Consider the following 23,751-nt stretch of genomic DNA (forward strand, 5'->3'; position numbering starts at 1 on the left):
AGCTAAGTAAGTAACTTAGATTTTCTTGACCCTCACTTTGCTTTATAAAATAGAATGATGAATCCTCATAATGGTGGGGAGACAAATTAACTAATTAGAGTGACATGGTGTTTAAACTTTTAAGATGCAAGACAGTGTGATTCCAATATCTTGTTGTTGATAGGGAACTTTTTTAGGGGAATGCCATATAAAGATGCACTATTGGTGCGTCTGGTGTCTGAAGTGTTCAGATGCTTATAAGCCACTTGTTGCTAACAAGGCTAGACACCTCTGTGTTTTCCTCAGCCAGACACCTAGGAGGAACTCATGGTGTTTTTCTCTCATAACCCTGGAACATGCGCCCACTGTGCCAGATTACTCTCTTACCTTTGAGATTTATCAGGCTTGTCCTAGAGGGAAAAAGATGAGAACAGGATATTTTAGTTAAGGAGGGCCTCAACAACCCTGAGTGTTCTTTTGGTTTCTTCTTCCTTCAGTTCATTCCTCTAGGACTGCAGTTAGCCTGAGGGGTCAGGTCAGTTGTTAAGTGTAAGATGGTTCATAAACATTCACTGAGAACTTGCCTACTTCCAGATACAGTGCTGGGCCTGGCAGTGCCCACCTGAGGAGGGCCCTGTGCCTGCTCTCTGGGCGCTTTCCAGCTGGTGAGAGAGTGGATTACTTCACGCAGAGTTGTGGATCTTTTGATAGGCACATGTCCTATGCTAGGGGAGTGCAGAGGAGCAGGACCTACCCCCGGGCATGGAGTAAGAGAGAAGGCTACCCAGAAGGGGTAAAACCAGAGCTTAGTGTGAAATGTGTCAGTGACTGTGGATAGGCGGAAAGCAGAAACAAAGGGGAACTCACGCAGGAGACCTCAGACACAGATAGTGAGGAAAGATGCTGGAAGTGGGTTGATATTTGTGATTAAAGAAAAATTACCAAATTTAGAAAAATAAAAAAGGGCACAAATGGTAGAAGATGAGGCTGGAAGGATCCACAGAGGCCAGAAGGTCATGGAGATCACATAGGCTTTGTGTGAAATGTGGATGTTCAGGTTTTATCACATCTTGGACATTTTGTGTTTTAAGGAACTATAGGTTTATAAATGTGTAATAGAATTTCCAGTAGTGCCACTTAATATTTGGAAACAGTTCCTCACTTGGAAACAAAAAATACTTGAGCTTCAAATAATGATGGTATTGTAGGGATCTGTTAATATGTCCAGTATAAAAATGCATTTTCTTTCTGATCTGTGAGCTTTTCTAGTGAAGATTTTTAAAAACGATTCTTGATCTGTATTCATTCCTCAAGGTTGTTCTGTGGCAGAAGGTATAGCCCTTCATCAACTTTGCAAAATAATCACCTGTTACCTAATATTTAATGTTATTAACAATCTAAAAAGTATTTCTAGGCACATCGCTCAAAATCAATGGAAGTGAGAGTCTTGGTTTATGAATAAATATTTTAAAAATTGACACTAGAGTTTTAAATCAGTTCTACTTATGTTTTCTACTTACGCATCCTAGATGTTAAATAATATTTAAGTAAATACTATAAATATTAAAATGTGAAACACTAAACACTCTCATGGTCTGAACTTTATACATTCATAAAACTTAAATGTTTTAAGGTTTTCAGTTTTTTGGCTAAAACTTGCCACATCATATCATAAAGAAAAATTCTACTGAAAGATCTCTGGCTCCCTATTCTGAAGGCCAAAAGACAAGCTCTTGTCATTCCCTCAGATCAGTGCAACTCCTAGTTCTCAGGCACCCACTCCTGTTGTCTTCATCACTAAGGTTCCAGGTTTTCCTCAGGTCTGGTGTCCTTCCAACCTGAAAAAAATTACTTTTGCATTTCTTTCAGAATAGATCTGCTCGTGATAAATTCTACATCTAAGAATGTCTTTATTGAACTGTTACTCTGGATAAATATTTTCATTGGCTATGGAATTCTGGGTTGACTAGTTTTATCAGCTCTTTAAAACTTGTTCTACCTTCTTGCTTCCATGGTTTCTGATGAGAAATACATAGTTATGCATGCAGTGGTTGTTTTCTCAGATTTTCAGCAGTTTGGTTATGATCTGTGTGAGCTTGGTTTTCTTTGAATGTATCCTGTTTTGGGTGTGCTGGGCTCTTGATTCTGTAAATTTATTTTTTTATACCAAATTTGAGGTATTTTCAGCCATTATATCTTTAAATATTTTCATATATTAATCTCTCCCTCAGAATACAGTGATATATTAGATCCTTTCATATTTCCAAACAAGTCCCCAAAGCTCTGGGGTGTTTTGTTTCTGTGTGCTTCTGGGGCTTGAACCCAGGGCCTCCACACTGAGCTGTATAACATCCCTTGCTGCTTTCCTTCCCTCCCTCCCTCCCTCCCTTTCCTTCCTCAACATTGGACAACTTCTGTTGATCTGATCTCAGGTTCACTGACTTTTCTATCTTCATTCTACCAGCAACTTTAATATTTCAAATACTAGTATTCCATTCTAAAATTTCTGGTTTGTATTTCTTTGTTGAGAACTTGTCTTTTATTTGAAGAGTGTTTATTTTTACCATAGAACATGCTTATAAAAGCTGTTTTAAAGGTTTGATCATTCTTCTATCAGGATTTTCTCAGGGTTAACTACTGTTGGTTGCCTTTCCCCAGAGACCCCAGGCTGGACTGAGGTCATAAAGAGGGGGCATGAATCTCCCCTCTGTGGGTTGTACTCCTTCTAAGCCACTACCGTCGCTCACTTTCCAGAGGGATTGTCATTGTAGTATGTAGGGGAGAGATTATAGTGGGCTTTGCCATCTTGGCTAGCAGCAGAAGTGCCCCTCTGGGTTTATCAGTAAGCAGGGTCGGGGCAGATTTTGCATCTTAGAAAACACTCTCAAAACTGTGTGCAGAGTAAGGCGAAAGAGGCCACTGGCAGGTCGTTGGGAAGGCCTTGTGAGCACCATAAGGAGAGTGTCAATAGGGTCTCCAGGCAGCACCATAGAACAGTGACGAACAGAGCCTGGTGACAGGTTGATGCCAAGGATGGAAGAGAGGCGTCAAGGACAACTCCCCTGCACATGCTTGTGGTCATAACTGAAACAGGGACAATAGGGAGATCATTTTGGGGACAGGAGATGAGTTTAGCTGAAGAGATTTGAAAAAGTTTCCAGTGTGTTATACACTCCAAGTAGATGTAATGCCTTTCTGGGCACATGCCTTCCCAAGAAAAAATGGCAAAGAACATGACATTTGGCAGAGAATGTGCCAGAGGATATGTGCAGTTGGCAGCAGGAAGTCCCCATGGTCTTTCTTTGATCAGGTCACACAGCCTGAGATGGAGGACAAAAACTACCCTGACTTTCTTGGATGAGATTCAGCCAAGTCAGCAGCAATGTGCTAGAACTACACAAGGAAATGGCTTAGAGGATCATCAGTAGCTACTTCTAGAACCTATACACCAGTAAGACGGAAAACACAGAAGAAATGGACAGATTCCTAGATACATACGAATTACCAAAGTTGAACAAAGAAGACCTAAAAATTCCAAACAACCCAATATCAATGAAATTGAAAATGTAATTAAAAACTTCCCAACTAAGAAAAGCCCAGGTCCTGATGGCTTCACTGCCGAATTCTACAAGACATTTAGAGAGGAACTACTGCTTGAACTCTTCAATGAAATTGAAAGGGTAGCAATACTCCTGAATTCACTCCTGGAAGCAAGCATCACCTTGATCCTCAAAGCAGAGAAAGACCCAACTGAAAAAGAGAACTATAGGCCAATCTCACTAATGAACATAGATGCAAAAATCCTTAATAAGATATTGGCAAACAGAATGCAGAAGATCATCAAGAAGATCATACACCCTGATCAAGTGGGATTCATCCCAGGGATGCAGGGATGGTTCAATATACGAAAATCAATTAATGTAATACACTGTATCAATAGAGCCAAGGACAAAAACCATATGATTATCTCCATAGACGCAGAAAAAGCATTTGACAAAATCTAACATGCATTTATGATAAAAACCCTACAAAAAATTGGAATAGATGGTCTCTACCTCAAACTGATAGAAGCCATCTATGAAAAACCAACAGCCAATATCATACTAGATGGTCAAAAATGGAAATCCTTCACACTAAAATCAGGAAAAAGACAAGGATGTCCACTATCACCACTCTAGTTCAGTATTGTTCTGGAAACATTAGCCACGGCAATTAGACAACAGAAAGAAACAAAAGAAATAAAGATAGGAAATGAAGAAGTCAAATTGTCATTATTTGCAGATGACATGATACTCTATATAGAAGACTCCAAGAACTCCATCAAAAGTCTTCTAGACTTAATAACCAAATTCAGTAAAGTAGCTGGATACAAGGTCAACACACAAAAATCAATAGCTTTCCTCTACATGAACAACAGACTCAAACTGAGAGAGAAATAGGGCAAACAATTCCTTTCACAATAGCATCCAAAAAACTGAAATACCTAGGAATCAACCAAACAAAAGAAATCAAAGACCTCTTCTCTGAAAACTATAGCATTCTGAAAAGAGAGATTGAAGATGATATCAGAAAATGGACAGACATCCCTTGCTTCTGGGTAAGATGAATTAACATAGTGAAAATAGCCATACTTCCAAAACTGCTATATAGAGTCAATGCAATCCCAATTGAAATCCCAGCAGCATACTTCATGGACCTTGAGAAAACAATCCAAAATTTCATTTGGAACAAGATGAGACCCAGAATAGCAAAAGCGATTCTAGGCAACAGAGTCATGGCAGGGGTTATCACAACCCCTAACTTGAAACTATACTACAAAGCTACTGTGATAAAGACAGCATGGTACTGGCAAAGGAACAGACCTGAGGACCAGTGGAACAGATTAGAAGATACAGAAACAATTCCAGACACATTCAGCCACCTCATCTTCAACAAAGGAGCCAAACACCCTCACTGGAGGAAAGATAGCCTCTTTAATAAATGGTGCTAGAAAAATTGGGTTTCAACTTGCCAAAGATTAAAACTAGACCTATATCTCTCACCATACACTGAACTAAAATCAAACTGGATTAAAAATCTAAATATTAAAACAGAAAAACTAAACTTGCTGGAAGATAAGTTAGGTAGAACTCTTGCAGACATTGGTGTAGGAAAAGATTTCATAAACAAAACCTCAGTTGCCCATGAACTAGCACAAACAATCAACAAGTGGGATCTCTTCTCATTAAAATTTCTGCACAGCAAAAGAAACCACCAACAGTGTGAAGAGACAACCTACAATGTGGGAAAAAATTTTCATCTGCTGTTCATCAAAGGTCTACTGTCTGGAATCTATGAAGTACTTAAAAAAATCAGACCTCCCAAATTTAAAGACCCAGTCCAAAAATGGGCATCTGAAATGAACAGACATTTCTCAGACAAAGAAGTAAAAGCAGCAAATAAACATTTGAAAAAATGGAGTCACGCGATAGACGCCGAATCAGCCCGCTGCAGACAGGCGGGTCAGTGCACGCCCTACCGAGGTCCTGAGTCACGCAGAAGACGCCAAATCACCCCACTGCAGACAGGCAGGTCTGCCCACACCCTACCGAGGTCCCCAGTCCCGCGGAACATACCAAATCAGCCTGCTGCAGACAGGCAGGTCTGTGCACACCCTACCGAGGTCCTGAGTCACGCAGAAGACGCCGAATCACCCCGCTGCAGACAGGCAGGTCTGCCCACACCCTGCCGAGGTCCCCAGTCCCGTGGAACACATGCCGAATCAGTCTGCTGCAGACAGGCAGGTCTGTGCACGCCCTACCGAGGTCCTGAGTCACGCGGAAGACACCGAATCACCCCACTGCAGACAGGCAGCCACCTGATTCCACATTACCAAGGCGCAGAGGACACCAGACCACCAGACCAAGGTACTGAGTCCCACTGTTCCCGGCCCAGAGGTAGGGGCTTCTGAGCCACCATCCCACTGCTCCTGGTCCAGAGGAAGGGGTTTCCCAGCCACCATCCCTCCGGCTGCTCCCACCCCACAGGAAAGGGCTTTTGGGTCACCATCCCTACCACTGCTCCCGGCCCCTGTCCCACCTCTCCCAGCTCAGAGGAGGTAATCCGTGCAGGTGCTAACAGGCCCCCACCCCCGTCGAAATGAGAAAACACATAAATAAGTCTCAAAACCAGACTTCCAGATCACCTACAGCAACCCCAAAGGGAAATGAGATGGAACCCTCTGATACTCAACCACCTGGACCCACTGAACTGGCAACAAAAGGGGATCTGGAAAAAATGAAATCAGAAATAATTTCTCAGATAACAGGAGAAATTGTGCCCCTAGTGCAAGACATGATTAATAAATCTAGAGAGGAGCTGAGGAACATGATGGAATCCCAACATAAGAAACAAATGGAATCCATAAAACAGATGCAAATAGATTTCCAGGACATGAAAAACTCCACTGAAAGTCTACACAGCAGAATGAGCCAGTGTGAGGACAGAATTTCAGATATAGAAGATAAGATTGCAATTAGTGGCCAGGAAAAGAAAAATTGCTTCAAAATTATAAGGGAACATGAGAAATCAATCCAGCAGCTGCTAGATGATGCAAAAAAGAATAACATAAGACTGTTTGGGCTCAATGAAGAAACAGGAGAGAGTGCAGATGACATAAAAAATCTGTTCACAGAAATAATGGCAGAAAACTTCCCAAGCAGGGGAAAAGAGCTTGACATACAGGTAAGTGAGGCATATAGGACTCCAAATAGCCTTGATCAAAAAAAAATCTACACATAGGCATATAATTGTTAAGATTCCAGAAACACAACAGAAGAACAAAGTTCTTCAAGCAGTCAGAGAAAAGAAACAAATCACATACAAAGGAAAGCCCATCAGAATCACAGCAGACTTCTCAACACAAACCATCAAGGCAAGAAGAGCTTGGAGTGACATATTCCAAGCCCTAAAAGAAAACAGCCTCCAACCCACATTGATGTACCCTGCAAAACTATCTTTCAAAATGGATGGAGAAATAAGATACTTTCATGACAAAGAGCACCTTAGGAACTTCGTGAATACCAAACCAGCACTCCAAAGAATTTTACACAATAGCCTAGGAACAGACATTGAGGATCACAACCCCAGGAAGCAAAGCAGAATGTACCCATCTGGCATGACAAGAAATTAAATGTAAAGGGGGAGAACCCAACAAAAAGAAAAAGTCATGGCAATGACAAGTCAATACGTTTCAGTTATAACCATCAATGTTAATGGTCTCATTTCACCAATCAAAAGAAATGGACTGGCAGAATGGGTCAAGAAGCAAAATCCAACAAATGCTGCATACAAGAAACACACTTAATTCAAAAGGAAACTCATAGACTGAAAGTTAAAGGGTGGAAAACAATACTGCATGTGACAGCAACCCGAAAAAAAGCAGAAGTAGGTATCCTCTTGGCAGATCAAGTAGATTTCAAGCCAACGCTAATTAAGAGAGATGAAGGACACTACATCCTTGTAAAGGGAAGAATCCAAGAGGAAGAGATGACAATCATAAATATCTATGCACCAAACACTAGTGCACCCAACTATATAAAACAAATACTAACTGACATGAAAAGCCATATATGCACTAATACAATTGTAGTGGGGGACCTCAACACCCCACTGTCACAAATAGATAGATCAACTAGACTAAAAATAAGTAATGAAATACTAGAACTCAATCAAATGCTTGAACAAATGAACTTAACAGATGTTTACAGAGTGTTCCACCCCACAAAATCAGAATACAATTCTTCTCAGCTGCACATGGGTCATTCTCCAAAATAGACCACATACTCACACATAGAACATATTTAAGTAAGTGCAAAGGAATTGAAGTTATCCCCTGTATATTATCAGACCATAGTGGGATGAAATTGGAGATCCATAGCAAAAGAAACTCAAAAAATTTCATAAACACATGGAAATTGAAAAACACACTTCTGAATAACCAGTGGGTCACAGAGGAAATTAAAGAAGAAATCAGACAGTTCCTTCAACTAAATGACAATGACAGTACAACATATTGGAATCTATGGGACACAATGAAAGCAGTCTTACAAGGGAAATTCATAGCAGTGAATATGCATATTAGGAAAACAGAACAAGCCCAATTAAACAACCTGATGCTGAACCTCAAGCTTCTAGAAAAAGAAGAGCAAGACAAACCCAAAGCTCATGCAAGGGAAGAAATTATAAAGATCAGAGGAGAAATCAATGCAATGGAGACTAAGAGAATGATACAAAAATTCAATGAAGCCAAGAGTTGGTTCTTCGAAAGAATCAACAAAATTGATAAACCTTTAGTCAACCTGGTCAGAAAAAGGAAAGAAAAGGCCCAAATCCATGCAATTAGGAATGAAAAGGGTGAAATGACAACAGACCCAACAGAAATCCAGATGATCATCAATACCTACTTCCAGAACCTATACACCAATAAGATGGAAAACACAGAAGAAATGGACAGATTCCTAGATACATATGAATTACCAAAGTTGAACAAAGAAGACCTAAAAATTCTGAACAACCCAATATCAACCAATGAAATTGAAAATGTAATTAAAAACTTATCACCTAAGAAAAGCCCAGGCCCTGATGGCTTCACTGCTGAATTCTACAAGACATTTAGAGAGGAACTGCTGCCACTACTGTTTAAACTCTTCCATGAAATTGAAAGGGAAGCAATACTCCCAAATTCATTCCTGGAAGCAAGCATCACCTTGATCCCCAAAGCAGAGAAAGACCCAACTGAAAAAGAGAACTATAGGCCAATCTCACTAATGAACATAGATGCAAAAATCCTTAATAAGATACTGGCAAACAGAATGCAGAAGATCATCAAGAAGATCATACACCCTGATCAAGTGGGATTCATCCCAGGGATGCAGGGATGGTTCAATATACGAAAATCAATTAATGTAATACACTGTATCAATAGAGCCAAGGACAAAAACCATATGATTATCTCCATAGACGCAGAAAAAGCATTTGACAAAATCTAACATGCATTTATGATAAAAACCCTACAAAAAATTGGAATAGATGGTCTCTACCTCAAACTGATAGAAGCCATCTATGAAAAACCAACAGCCAATATCATACTAGATGGTCAAAAATGGAAATCCTTCACACTAAAATCAGGAAAAAGACAAGGATGTCCACTATCACCACTCTAGTTCAGTATTGTTCTGGAAACATTAGCCACGGCAATTAGACAACAGAAAGAAACAAAAGAAATAAAGATAGGAAATGAAGAAGTCAAATTGTCATTATTTGCAGATGACATGATACTCTATATAGAAGACCCCAAGAACTCCACCAAAAGTCTTCTAGACTTAATAACCAAATTCAGTCAGGTAGCTGGTTACAAGGTCAACACACAAAAATCAATACTTCCCTCTACACCAATGACAGACTCACTGAGAGAGAAATAGGGCAAATAATTCCTTTCACAATAGCATCCAAAAAACTGAAATACCTAGGAATCATCCTAACAAAAGAAATCAAAGACCTCTTCTCTGAAAACTATGGCACTCTGAAAAGAGAGATTGGAGATGATATCAGAAAATGGACAGACATCCCCTGCTCCTGGGTAGGAAGGATTAATAGAGTGAAAATGGCCATACTTCCAAAACTGCTATATAGATTTAATGCAATTCCAATTGAGATCCCAGCAGCATACTTCATAGACCTTGAGAAAACAATCCAAAAATTCATTTGGAGCAAGAAGAGACCCAGAATAGCAAAAGCAATTCTAGGTAACAGAGACATGGCAAGGGGTATCACAATCCCCAACCTACAACTATACTACAAAGCTACTGTGATAAAAACAGCATGGTACTGGCAAAGAAACAGACTTGAGGACCAGTGGAACAGATTAGAAGATGCAGAAACAATGCCAGACACACTCAGCCATCTCATCTTCAACAAAGGAGCCAAACACCCTCACTGGAGGAAAGTTAGCCTCTTTCATAAATGGTGCTGGAAATATTGGGCTTCAACTTGCCAAAGATTAAAACTAGACCTGTATCTCTCACCATGCACTAAACTAAAATCAAAATGGATTAAAGATCTAAATATTAAAATAGAAACTCTGAACCAGTTGGAACAGAGGTTAGGTAGAACCCTTGAAGACATAGGTGTAGGAAAAGATTTTATGAACAAAACCTCAGTTGCCCATGAACTAGCACAAACAATCAACAAGTGGGATCTCTTCTTATTAAAAAGCTTTTGCGCAGCAAGAGAAACCACCAGCAATGTGAAGACACAATCCACAATGTGGGAAAAAATCTTCACCTGCTCTTCCTCAGACAAAGGTCTACTATCTCGAATCTATAAAGAACTTAAAAAGATCAGACCTCCCAAATTTAAAGACCCAATCCAAAAATGGGCATCTGAAATGAACAGACATTTCTCAGACGAAGAAGTAGAAATAGCAAATCAATACATGAAAAAATGTTCAACATCACTGGTCATTCGAGAGATGCAAATGAAAACAATGCTGAGATTCCACTTCACTCCAGAAAGAATGGCTGCTGTCATGAAATCAACCAATAACAAATGCTGGCGGGGCTGTAGGAAAAGAGGAACCCTGCTCCACTGCTGGTGGGAGTGTAGACTGGTGCAACCACTGTGGAAATCAGTATGGAGATACCTCAAAGAACTAGGACTGGAAGTCCCATTTGACCCTGCTATTCCACTGCTGGGGATCTTCCCCAAAGAATTAAAAGAATCATACCACAGTGATATATGTGTGCCCATGTTCATAGCAGCACAGTTTGTAATAGCTAAAACTTGGTAACAGCCCAAATGCCCATCAACTGGAGACTGGATAAAGAAAATGTGGTTTTTTTATAAAATGGAGTACTACTCAGCCATAAAAAGTGAGAAATTAGAGACATTTATAGCTAAGTGGATGCACATTGAGGCAATACTCTTAAGTGAAATAAATAGGACACACATGTGTAAATACCAAATAGTTTCTCTAATGTGAGAAACTGAAAGTGTAAATAAGGACTAAATGTATAATAGGTCATGTGAAATAGGAAGAAAAGGGACAAAGGGGAAGGAAGTGGGAGGGATAGGGGAAAGGATAGAAGGGAATGGGATTAATATGAGAAAATGGAAAAATAGGACCAAAATCTTTGTAAACAGGGAGGAATGGAGGGGTTGAAGGGAGGGCTGGGCAAGGGTGAAAAACAAGAACCAAGAGAGACTATGTAAAGGTGCAAATTTCCAATGATGAATGTCATTATATTGTATACCTAAAATGTACCAATGATTAGAATGAATAATCGATAATGTAAAATAGGAAGAAAAGGTCCAAAGGGGTAGGGGTAGTGGGAGGCACAGGGGAAAGGAAAGAAGGGAAAGGAAAAAATGATGAGAAATGGAAAAAATGGAAATAAAGTCTTTGTAAATATGGAAGGGTGGAGGGCGTGAAGAGAGGGCTAGGAATGGGGAAAAAATAAGAACCAAGATGCATTATATAAAGGTATAATTCCCAATGAGAAATGTAATTGTGTTGTATACCTACAATGTACCAATAAAAGAATTTAATACAAGAAAGAAAAAAAAATTTAAAAAAATGTTCAACATCACTGGTCATTCGAGAGATGCAAATGAAAACAATGCTGAGATTCCACCTCACCCCAGAAAGAATGGCTGCTATCATGACATCAACCAATAACAAATGCTGGAAGGGCTATGGGGAAAGAGGAACACTGCTCCACTGCTGCTGGGAGTGTCGACTGGTACAATCACTGTGGAAATCAGTATGGAGATACCTCAAAGAACTAGGACTGAAAGTCCCATTTGACCCAGCTATTCCTCTGCTGGGTGTCTTCCCCAAAGAATTAAAAGTATCATACCGCAGCAATATATGTACACCCACGTTCATAGCAGCACAATTTGAAATAGCTAAAACTTGGAAGCAGCCCAACTGACCATCACCTGGAGACTGGATAAAGAAAATGTGGTTTTTTAATAAAATGGAGTACTACTCAGCCATAAAGAATGAGAAATTGGAGACATTTAGAGCTAAATGGGTGCACATTGAGGCCATACTGTTAAGTGAAATAGATAGGACACATATGTGTAAATACGGAATAGTTTCTCTAGTGTGAGAAACTGAAAGTGTAAATAAGGACTAAAAGGTATAATAGATAATGTGAAATAGGAAGAAAAGGGACAAAGGGGAAGGAAGTGGAAGGGGTAGGGGAAAGGAAAGAAGGGAATGGAATTAATATGAGAAAATGGATAAATGGAAACAAAGTCTTTGTAAATGGGGAGGGATGAAGGGGTTGAAGGGAGGGCAGGGGAATCGGGAAAAAGTAAGAACCAAAAGTGATTATGTAAAGGTGCAAATTTCCAATGATAAATGTCATTATATTGTATACCTGAAATGAACCAATAAAATTAGAAAAAAAAAAAAAGGGGGAAATGGCTTTACCTAGTTACTATCTTCACTGGCAGAATCCTAAATTCTACTGTTTCTCAGCCCCAGCCATTTGGCCCAGTTCTGAATTGCTCTTGTTTGAAACAAAGACTGTCAGCAGAAACCAGTGGTGTTGGTAGCAACATCCTCGGCACCACTGTCACCACAAGTCTTCTGCGAGGAAGGCCAGCACTGTCAGGAGTGGCTAGGAAGCTGAGAATTCCTGAAACCTATGGCAGGTCCTTCGGGTGGTGGCCTAATCTTAGGATACCACAAAAAGCCTCAGCTGCATTTGATGCTTTTCTGTTTTCAGAAGTGCTCACACAAGCCTTACTTTGTGCCCGTAACAATCCTCTGAGTTGCTTTAACATAGTCATTAAAAGTCCAGGGCCGGGGATTTAGCTTGGTGGTCCTGCTGCCTGCCTCCAAAGTCCAAGGACCGAAGTTCGATCCCCGGTACCAGAAAATAAAAGTCCAGACCCTGGAGGCAGACAACCTGGGCTCCAGCCTGGCTCAGCCCCTTCCAGGCCATGTGGACTTAGGCCAGTTCAGCAGCTGAGCTGCCCTGCTTTCCTCATTAGTGAATTGGGGATAATGATAGTATCTATCTCAACGTTGCTGGAAATAGTAATTGAATAGTGAAACACTTCAGATAGGGTCTGGTGTAGAGAAAGAGCTCAATTGTTAGGATAGTGTTAGTTTTAGGCAAGTGTTGCTCTCCCCCTTGCTGTGGAGAACTGAGACCCCAGAGGTGGGTGACCTGAGTTCATGTCAGAGCTGTCTGTCCTCGGAGTCCTCTCCTCCTGAAGGGTGAGCAGTGGGAAGGAAGGGACCCTGCAGGACATTTCTGCTTGCAGATGGCAAGGTGGGAGGGAAGGCCTATTAATCTATGTTTACAGAAAGAACCATTATAACTAGCTTTCCATTTTGTGCAGGGCGAGTGAACAGTTTATGCCCGATGAGAAGTGGATAAATGTCAATGGATTTACAAATTAAGTAGCTCCTGAGAGTCTAGTGTGTTATTAACACACACACATGCATGCACATTCTCCTCTCCCTTCCCCCAGGGAATTCTGGGGGTAGAAGTAGTTTTTTTGAAGAGATCTACCTGGCGAAGAAGTGACTGGTACAGCCAACTTTCCCTTTGTTGTCTTCAGTAACGCAGATTCTTCTTCACTGCACTTTTTAATCCAAATGTCCATATTTAAGAGCTTGGCAGAATTTTTTAAAATTCATATACCTCTAAATAAGCAGCAATGGGCCACGAGTAACTGAGGGCACCACCAGTAAATGGCACCAGCAAATGTGGCTGACCCATGAGATCACATTGTAGCCCAGCCCATAGCTCTTAATGCCATGGTGTGTGTGTGTGTGTGTGTGTATGTATGTTCTTCCCACTGCCAGACATTTCCAGCTCTTGTGTTGTGCCTAGGTACACATCAGATTCCTGTGACAGAGTTCTACTGTGCCTAGTGCTGATGTCTTTGTAAACCAAAACCGGGTCTAGAAAGGAAAGACCTCATCCATTACTGTCGAGCTTCCTCCCTGACTGCTGTCCCCTGTGTCACACCCTCCTGACTGTCCCAGCCCATTGCACTGAGCTTACAGCAGCTGCCTGTTCAGCACTCCGGTCAGGTTCTGGGCCTGACAGGGTCCGGGAGCCTAGGGCAGCGGAGATGCCATTCTCCCCAGTGCTAACTCCTCCACACACTCCTCACCCGCACTCATTTCTGCTCAGGTGCACGTTGATAATCATCATACTTGTCCCTTAAAATGCTAGCCTCAGAGAGCTATCATGAGGATATTTCTAAAGACATCAGTTCAGTTATCCAATGTTTTGTGTTCCTTCCAGGAAGAATATACTTCTTTTAGTTCTAAAAGAAGTCTATTTGGAGAAATAATGAAAACTATGAGGTTGTTACCTTTTCTTTCCACAATTCCGCTTTTCAAAAAAGCATTTACTAGAAATTTTACTTCTCAAGAAGTGAGGTTGAAATGGATGCCATCACTGAATGAGCAGGAGGCCTTTCCTGAGAATAGAATGACAAGCAAGTTTCACTTAGCCAACTGCCTCTTTGGATTTGGTGTGACTCATTTTTATACATGAAGATATTGTCTGGTAATGTTAAGTGACAAGCCAAGCAGCTGACCCTACAAGGTTAAAAACTCCGGGGCTGACATCATGTAGCTGTCAGCCTCTTTCATTGTCTCTCTCTGAAAATGGGAATAATGACACTTGACTTGCCTCAACCCTGCCCAGTGGCAATGTTGGGAGACATAAGCGCATGCAAGGTTTACTTTTCCTACTGCTTTCCATCCCAGTGTCCTTGCTTTTCTCTTCATATGAACTTAGCACAGTGAAAGCTATCACACCCTGCCAGGAATTTTGCTGATAGTTAGTACCTGCTATTCTGTCTTGCAGGCAAAAACCACACTGCTGCCAAAAGTCTTTTTAAGATCTAACCATAGACCCAAAACCATGCAGTTTTCCAGGAGGAGATAAGGAAAACTGAACATTTAATTAACATTAGGCAATATTCTCTTCCACCTGGATTTTTCTTGGCTCAGAGTCCTCAGCTGAAGAATAAAATGCTTATTACACATTGTCCATTTTTTCCCACTACTAAAACTGCCTTTTGTTTTGACTTTGTCTTAACCAAACCACTTTAAGAAAGCCAAAGATTATAACCCATGATGAGTTGGAGTTTTTAGCCACCTGCAGCCTTTAGGGTTAGGCAGGTTGAGAGGACAGCAGGATATCAGTGTTTAAGCCAGAATTTGGCCACTGGGAACCTCACCAGCACGGAAGAACCTCTGAAGGTCCAGGTCCCAGATGGGCAGATTTTGGAGAAATATATCCATGTATCACTGTTATTCCTAATGGATCCTCTCTGTCACACTATAGAGAGGATATAAAAAGCTGTCAAAACCTTTCAATTCTGCTAGGCAAAAGTATTGAAATTTTTTCCTCAGTCCTTTAAAATGAAATCCAGTGTAGTTAAAAAAAGTGCAATAAATGTTTAAATTTTTTTCAAAAATTCATTACAGTAAAAGTCACAGTGCCATTAATGCCCTGCAAGATACTTCCCCTGGCTTCAAACACACATATCCTATTCTTCTTGCCACTTTTTGAAGCAGTCCTGGAAGTTCCCTTTTGTGAGCATCTCTAGTTGTACTGTCATGGATTTTTTGAGGCAGGATCTCACTATGTAGTTTCAGGCTGGCTTTGAACTCACTATGTAGCCCAGGCTGGCCTCAAACTCACAGCGATCCTCCTGCCTCAGCCTTCCAAATGCTGGATTACAGGTCTCTGCCACCACATCTGGCTTCAGCTACTTTTCAACCAGCTATTCAGCTCTTCCGAGAAGCATACTGTACTTGCTTGACTGAAAAGGTGCCCAAAGCCTGCTTATTCCCGTGAATGCACCTCCATCACTGGGCCGAATGTGCCTCGCTACCAAGACACACCGGCATCATCAAGAAGGTGGGAGAAAACCAGTGACCAAAACAGCAGTTCTGAGGGAGGAAGATGCCTCCTGTGCCTGGTTTACACCTAGGGACTGTGAAAATGCTTCGATTTCCTCATGAGCCCTGTTATCATTGGAGGAAAAAAAAAAAAAAGCTAGACTCTAAAGTGGCACCATCATTCAACTGCAAAGAAACTGACAAACTTTCATGTTAATCTATTGTTCCTAATCTGTGATTTATGCTACACTTTAAAATATATGTTCTCTCAGTTATATCTCACAACCCTCTGAGTGCATTAAACAAGCTGAAACTTGTCACATGCTGTCATTAAGGATCAATGTGCTGGGTCTCATATTGAAGGTCCTCGTCTTTCCATTGGATGGTACTTGGCAGCAGCATTCACCATATTTTTTTAAATCATATTCCATATATTCCAACACAGTGGTTATGTATTGCTAACCAAATTTCCAGTTGGAGCCATATAACTTGGCCTTAAATGAGAAGGGGTGGGGATGAGAATGAATGAGTGAAGCTGGAACCTTTTTAGTGGTAAAGAAATATTTTAACCAGAAGAGATTATGGCCTTTTTCTATCTGGCTACCTAAAGCTAAGAGAAGGATGAAAGGCTAATTACAAAAACCGCACAGTTTAATTTCTCTTGCTACAAAGAAGTAGCAGACATAATATAAGGTAAATGAGGTCAGGTTTGAAATCACTAAGACATTTACTTCATTCCTTCACCTAAATATACTTGACATTTTCTGTAGCTCTGTTTTATAAGTACAGCAATTTGTAATTAAGGAGTTAAATTATATAGCTTCATAAACTGAAAACAGTAGGAGAAATAGGAGCAAGGGACTGACTTACTTTCATAAATACCAGTGCCAAATTTATGATGATTATAGAAGGGTGGCCCCAAAAGCCATACTGGCCTGAGTTCAAGGCACCCTACCTCATGGTGCATGTGTCTTAGGCAGTAACTTCACCCCACTAAGTCCTCACATCCTACTCTATTGTATGTGGATAAAGTGGTATCCACCAGACTATTGGGAAGACTGAAATATCAGTGGAGTTTCTCACACTGTGTGTGGTATAGAGTAATTGCTCCACACATCGTAGCTACAACTGACATTCAACTCAGCCCTCAGACCCTAGGAAAATCCCTTCATGGCTTGAGTCTTGGCTTCTGTAGTTGTAAAACAAGGATGTTTACCCTACCTGCGCACTTGCCTGGGGCATTGTTTTATTGAATGAGAACATGTCTTAAAGGAGCTGTTAAACGTGTAGTTTACAAGCCGTCTGGGAAGGCAGAGGCTACGTGGCATGACACAGTGGAAAACACGACAAGGAGATAAGTGGTGAGGCACTGGCCTGCAAGGACTGAGGGCTTCAGAGAAAGGCAGTTGTGTACATCTGGGAGGAAGAAGAGTAGTATGGCCTGCTATTGGGGGTATCCTTAGAGTTGGGATGGGAGACATGAGTCCCCTTACACTGCTGGCTGCCCTCTGTCATGTGTCTCTTCTGTCGTTACAGGCTGAGCTCATAGAAAGCCTCACCCGCAAGCTCGAGACCCTCCAGGAGGCAAAGGGGAGTCTGTTCATGGACATCAAGCTTAACAATGCCTTGGGAGAGGAGGTGGAAGCTCTGATCAGTGAGCTCTGCAAGCCCCACGAGTTTGACAAGTACAAGATGTTCATAGGCGACCTGGACAAGGTGGTGAACCTGCTGCTATCCCTCTCGGGGCGCCTGGCCCGAGTTGAGAATGTCCTTAGTGGCCTTGGCGAAGACGCTAGTAATGAAGAAAGGGTATGTGGCCTGGCAACTCAGCACATTTTCCCTCTGAGCTCACACACACAAGAGATGGGCCATTAGATGCAGTCCCTTCTCTCAAGGTTACAATTCGTTTGGAGCTGGGGTGAACAGATAACCAAGACAGAGGTGGCGGCATCTTCCATGCCAAGAAATAATGACTGTTCTTAAGACTCAGAGTACTTGGGGAAGACGGGTGTGAGAGTTTCTTCCTATACTTCCTTTCTCAAACATAATTGTTGTCATTTTAAAAAAAGAAGACAAAACAAAACTGTTGGTCAGGAAGGGACAGGAACATGAGGTCCAAGCTCCAGGGAATCTCCTGGGAGGGGCTGTGGGAACTAGGAGGGTGCACCAAGGGGGTCGGTCTCCAGTCACCTGTCTGAGGGGACAGCAGTGCTCATCAGATCAGATAAAAGTTCATCAAGTGCTGGCCAGGGGATTTAGCTCAGTGGCACTGCACCTGCCTTGCAAGCCCAAGATCCTGAGTTCGATCCCCAGTACCAAAAAAAAAAAAGTTCATCAAGTGCTGTGCACACTTCGTGTGCAATCTCAGTGACTCCTTACCACATCTGTTAGGTTTTTATCATGATTGGTCTAATGGAAGTAAGGAAGAATTGGTGGTCCAGTAAATGCCAAATTCAGAATAATAGTTTCCAGTTAGGAGGTGAGATTGGGGAAGAGTACCAGAAATTCAGCTGAACCTCTAAAAAAATAAACCGAAGCAAGTGTGAAAAGTGTTCGTTTTAAGGTTTGGCACCATTAATGATCAGTGCAGAAAATTGATAACCATTCTCTCTACAGTTTGGATGCTTAAAGTGTTTTAAGTTTTTTAAAGGTGCCTAAGAGTTCTCTGTACAGTATTTTGAAAGGGATCTTCATTTAAATGCAGTGACTCCAGGTTGTTCCTAGATACACACCCACACACACACACACACAGGGATCCTCTTGATTAGGGGAAAGAATCCTATGAAGATAAGATAGAACTTGTAGGGGCTGGGGATTTAGCTCAGTGGTTCCAGTGCCTGCCTCGAAAGCGCAAGGTCCCAAGTTTGATCCCCGGTACCAAAAAAGAAAAAAAAGAACTTGTAAGATAAGCCTCATAGCTTTGTACATTCCCCGGGGCATTATTACGTTAGACTGGCTAGTTTAGAGATTTAGGACAAAGGCACATGAGCTTTTGATAATCCTAAATAAGTTTATTTGTATTGAGGGATATTTAAGTGAGCTTATATTTTTACTTATTTCAATTTTAATCTTTCCCTATCACTTTGGCTTGGAAAATCAGAAAGGTTAAATATTAAATTTCTTTTTTTTGGTACTGGGGATCGAACTTGGGACCTTGCACGTGTGACGTAGGCAGTGGAACCACTGAACTAAATCCCCAGCCCTAAATGTTATATTTTTAAAATTTCAAAACAGCATTCATTATGCATCAGCATGTTGGATTAAAAAAAGATTTGTATCAAGTAAATTAGCTAGAGGTATGCTTCCTAAGCACTGGTCTTGTGTAGGAAACTTAGAATATGAAATCAGCATCACTGTTGAATAAAATTGCTTAAATTTTTGATCCAGAGGCCTGAAAGAGAAGTCTGGAAAAATGGAAACTGATTTCTTTGGAGATCAGAAATATGATATTCCCAGTGTTAATGCTTAGGGAGAGGTTCTTAAACTTTAAAAAATTGTAAAAGAATTACCAGGAAGTCCTGTTAAAAGATTTCTGGGTCCCCTTTCTCAAGTTTTTTATTCAGAGGGTGAAAATTTGTGTTTCTAACACATTCAGCTAGTCTAACGGCCACATTGTGAGAACCACTATATTACTCAAGGTTTCTTGATTGTTTTTTTTAAGTGTAGACCCTGGAAGTCAAGTCATTAGCCCACCCATTTAATATAATCCCTGTCAACTTGACGCTACCAAATAACTTTACAGGGGAGAAAATTATATAATATACAATGAAAAGTATTAAGCTGATTTTCACAATGTCAGTCCTCTTACTGGCAACTGAAGTAGAAACTGAGCCACAATTGAAATAGAAAGGTAGATATTTTGTAGTCCTGTGAAAGGCTGTCTGTGGGGAGCTGCCTCTTCCTTCCATGTGCCTGTTGCTGACCTGTCCACTCTGCCCTGACAGAGCTCTCTGAATGAGAAGAGGAAGATCCTGGCTGGACAGCATGAGGATGCCCGAGAGCTCAAGGAGAACCTGGATCGGAGGGAGCGGGTGGTGCTAGACATCCTGGCCAATTACCTCTCAGAAGAACAACTCCAGGATTACCAGCATTTTGTGAAAATGAAGTCAACGCTCCTCATCGAGCAGCGAAAGCTGGATGACAAGATAAAGCTGGGGCAGGAGCAGGTCAAGTGTCTGCTGGAAAGCCTTCCCTCTGACTTCACTCCCAAGCTCCGGGCTTTTACTCTGCCCGCAGACCTCCCAGACCAGACAACACCTCTTGGCAGATGTACTTTCAGTGGTGTTTTTTCAACAATAACCTCTCCACTTTAACCTCTTTTAAAATACCCAGCCAAAAGATCACCACTTCTCTCAACACTATTTAATCTGAAAAAAATATTTCACTACAAACACCATTCAAACTGTGTGGGTTATGGGATTTTCCTGGACAAAAAGAAAACAATTCTATCCAGGAAGAAGCCTGCTTTTCCTTCTTGCCCTTCATGATTGATCTGAGAGCTCGAATGCTGCTGAAAACTTAGCCCTTTCTATTCTTTGTAGTAGAAAGAAAGTTAATGATACTGTGAGAACTGATTGGAGTTTAGATTTTAACAGGCAAGGCAGCGTGGGTCAGTGTGTGTCACCCTCAGGAATGTATCCACAGTGGCCTTCCTTGGTGGTGGGCAGTGTATCCTGACAGTGGGATGCAAGTATCATTAATGAAGGGTCTGCAACCTAAAGCCTTAAAAAGACAACACACTGAGATGAAAATTGTAAAACCTTGAACACTGTTATTTATATTTTTAAAAATGAAAAAGATCATTATGTTTGTGTGCTAACCACTTATTTGATTGTTTTGTGGTGGATGTAGACAATTATGTTTGAGCTTTGTATTTTGTGAAAACCTTAATGAAGAATTCCAAAGATAGTCACACTGATTGTGGAGACTTGTTTCTTCTTTCACTCAAGTATAAGCAGACGTTCTGTGCCAGTGCTGAGGATGGTGGGCCCCATGTTTCCCCACATATGCTTTCCCCAGGAGGAGGCATCTGCAGCATGGTCTTATAAGGGCTCCTCGTGTTTTGCTGATGAGCACACCTCTCACACCAATGAAACAAGAGGAGGGAATCCACACTTACCCATTACACTTTTCTTTTTTTTTTTCGGTACCGGGGATCGAACTCAGGACCTTGCACTTGCAAGGCTGGCACCAGAACCACTGAGTTAAATCCCCGGCTATACTTTTATTAAAAACTCCCTTAACCCCTAAAACCAATTTTGCACTATCATGTTTCAGTAACAACATTTCTGAGGGGATTCTGTAGTCCAAACTGTAAGCCTGTTGAACTGGAAGGAGGGTGTCTTAGGCACTTTCGTCATAACTGGGAAATCACACCTGACATCCACAGATTAAAGGAGGAGAGATTTATTTTGGCTCGCAGTTATAGTTGATGGTTGGCTGGCTTTGAGCCAGAAACAGCATGGTGGGAGGGACTAGTGAAAGAAAGCTGCTCATATCATGGTGCCCAGGAGGCAGAGAAGAAAGGAGCTGGGGAGGGAGATAAACCCTTCCAAGTAATACCCCCAGTACCCACCTAATAGCAAGCCAGCTATGATTAAATCACCTTCCAACAGCCCCACTTCTGAGCGTATGACAGTTTAAAGGAACATTCTTGATCTAAACCATGACATTCTGCCCTGGTCCCCAGAAGACTCGTATGCATCTCTTTATGCAAAATGCACTTAGTCCATCTCCAGCCAGACATAGTGGTACATGGCTGTAATCCCAGCACTTGGGAGGCTGAGGCAGGAGAATCATCATAATTTTGAGGCCAACCTGGGCCACAAATCAAGACCCAAAAAACAAAACAAAAATACTTCAAATTTCCCAGGCGTGGTGGTGCATATCTATAATCCTAACACTTGCAAGACTGAGGCAGGAGAATTGCCGTGAGTTCAAGGCCAGCCTGGTCTATAGAGCAAGACCCTGTCTCAAAAAGAGTCACCAGAGTTTTAATCATTTCAGAATTGCTGACAAGTTCAGGTCCAACATCGCTAAGACTCAAGGCAAACTCAGCTGTGAGCCCCTATAAAACACTGCTGTCATACAACGGCACAGGTTAAATATTACCATTCCAAAAGGGAGGAATAGGGGAACAGAAAAGAATGGGACCATAGCAAGACTGAAACCCATGCCAAGTGTAGTGGTGCATACCTATAATCCCATCACTCAGGAGGCTGAGGCAGGAAGATCACTGCAAGTTCAGGGCCAGCCTGGGCTATATAGTAAGTTCAAGACCAGCCTGAACTACATGACAAGACCCTGTCTAAAAAAAACACTGAAACCCAGCAGGACAAATATTAAATTCTATAGCTCCATATCCAGCATCCAGGGCAAGTTGTGATGTAATATGGACCCCAAAGAGCTTGGGGAGCCTCACCCCTATGCCATTGCCAATATCAGCCCTCTTGTCCTCTCTCAGGGTATCTCCACTCACTTTCAGCTTTCTTCAGCAGACTCTATTCCAGGGATCTCTAACTTCCTGGGGTCTCCACTGCAATTCTGGCTTCACACTCACAGCTTCACACACTGCCCTCTCGGGCACACTGCCTCGCCTCCCAGGCCTTCCTTTGAAATCTGGATGGAAGCCTTCCTGACCCCACAACTCTTGTATTCTGCAACCCTGTAAAGCCAGCACCATGTGGATGATACCCCAGGTCTGCCACTCAAGCAATAGCCAGGCCTTCTTAGATGATCGCTGCCAAGGCCTCAAGTCCCTAGATGGCTAAACTCTGTGAACCAAATTCTGGGGAACCAATTCCGTACGTGGCCTTTTTCCAACAGGGTACCCTGAGGCTAGCTGTCTTCTCAAAGCAGTGCTTCACTTTTTTTTTTTTTTTTTCTGGTACCAGGGATTGAACTCGGATCCTTGTGCTTGCAAGGAGGGCGGCGGAACCACTGAGCTAATCCCCGGCCCTGCTTCACTTTTGAACCCTTGAGCCTGTGAAGTGGGAGTAGGCACTTACTGATTCCAGAGATGCCCTCAAAGTATCTTTCCTATTTTGTCCTGATACAAAATACTTGGCTTCTTTTTATTTTTAGCAGGCAAGGTTTCTTGTACTCAAACTTTGCAGGCCTTCCTTTCTGAGGAAACTGAAAACTCTTCAAATGGGCTTTTGGCTTCTGGTTTTCAGTATAAACCTGGCTGAAAGCTACCAGCAGTACTCATGCCACAGCCTCAGCACTGGGCTGCCTTGAAATTTCTGCCAGATTAGTCTGCTGCCCTTAATCTTAGTCTCTCACAAGTCTCAGGACATGAGCAAAATGTAGACAAATTTTTTTTCCAGAGTGTAATACACATAGCCTCTAGCCCATCTGCCAGTGGAGCCCTTGTTCCCAACAGAAACCTGAGTCTGGTTTTCATTATTTACATTTCTGAGTATTCTGGTCTTCTGAGCTCTAATCAGAATCTCCCGTAAAGCTTGACTTACACCATTCTAGGTCATCTCTAGCTGTCATCTCCAATCCTTTCTACTCCTGTGAACCACTTCCAAAGGCTTTTAGAAGCATCTGTATGGTGCCACACACCTATAATCCTAACATTCAGGAGGCTGAAGTGGAAAGATTGCCTCAAGTTTGAGGTCAGCCTGGGCTACATAGTGAGTGCAAGGCCAGCATGAACTACACAGTGAGACCCTGCATCAAACAAACAAACAGACTTGTAAACCATGTGGCCAGGTAATCACAATAATGACCCAGCTCTTGATACCAAAATCTATTTTAGTCACTTTGATCATCGTGAGGACAAAATACCTGATGCTGACAACTTAAAGGAGAAGTTTATGTTGGCTCATGGATATAGT

At 41.7% G+C, this 23,751-nt stretch overlaps 1 protein-coding gene across 12 annotated transcripts in view; it reads left to right on the forward strand.

Moving 5' to 3' along the window:
• The window catches only part of Shroom3 (shroom family member 3), a 338,993-nt gene extending 318,174 nt beyond the window's left edge, over positions 1-20,819 (forward strand). For all 12 annotated transcript variants that reach the window (XM_021261005.2, XM_021261007.2, XM_021261014.2 and 9 more), the window contains 2 exons: positions 17,444-17,716; positions 19,852-20,819. In XM_021261005.2, the coding sequence (XP_021116664.2) occupies positions 17,444-17,716; positions 19,852-20,220 (642 nt within the window). In that variant the 3' untranslated portion in view covers positions 20,221-20,819. The remainder of the gene's footprint in view (positions 1-17,443; positions 17,717-19,851) is intronic.
• The last annotated feature ends 2,932 nt before the right edge of the window (positions 20,820-23,751 follow it).

Source organism: Heterocephalus glaber, unplaced genomic scaffold, assembly GCF_053883595.1.
Source record: "Heterocephalus glaber isolate CG9 unplaced genomic scaffold, H.glaber_assembly_v1.0 deba00001454, whole genome shotgun sequence".
In the NCBI taxonomy this organism is placed as follows: Eukaryota; Metazoa; Chordata; class Mammalia; order Rodentia; family Bathyergidae; genus Heterocephalus; species Heterocephalus glaber.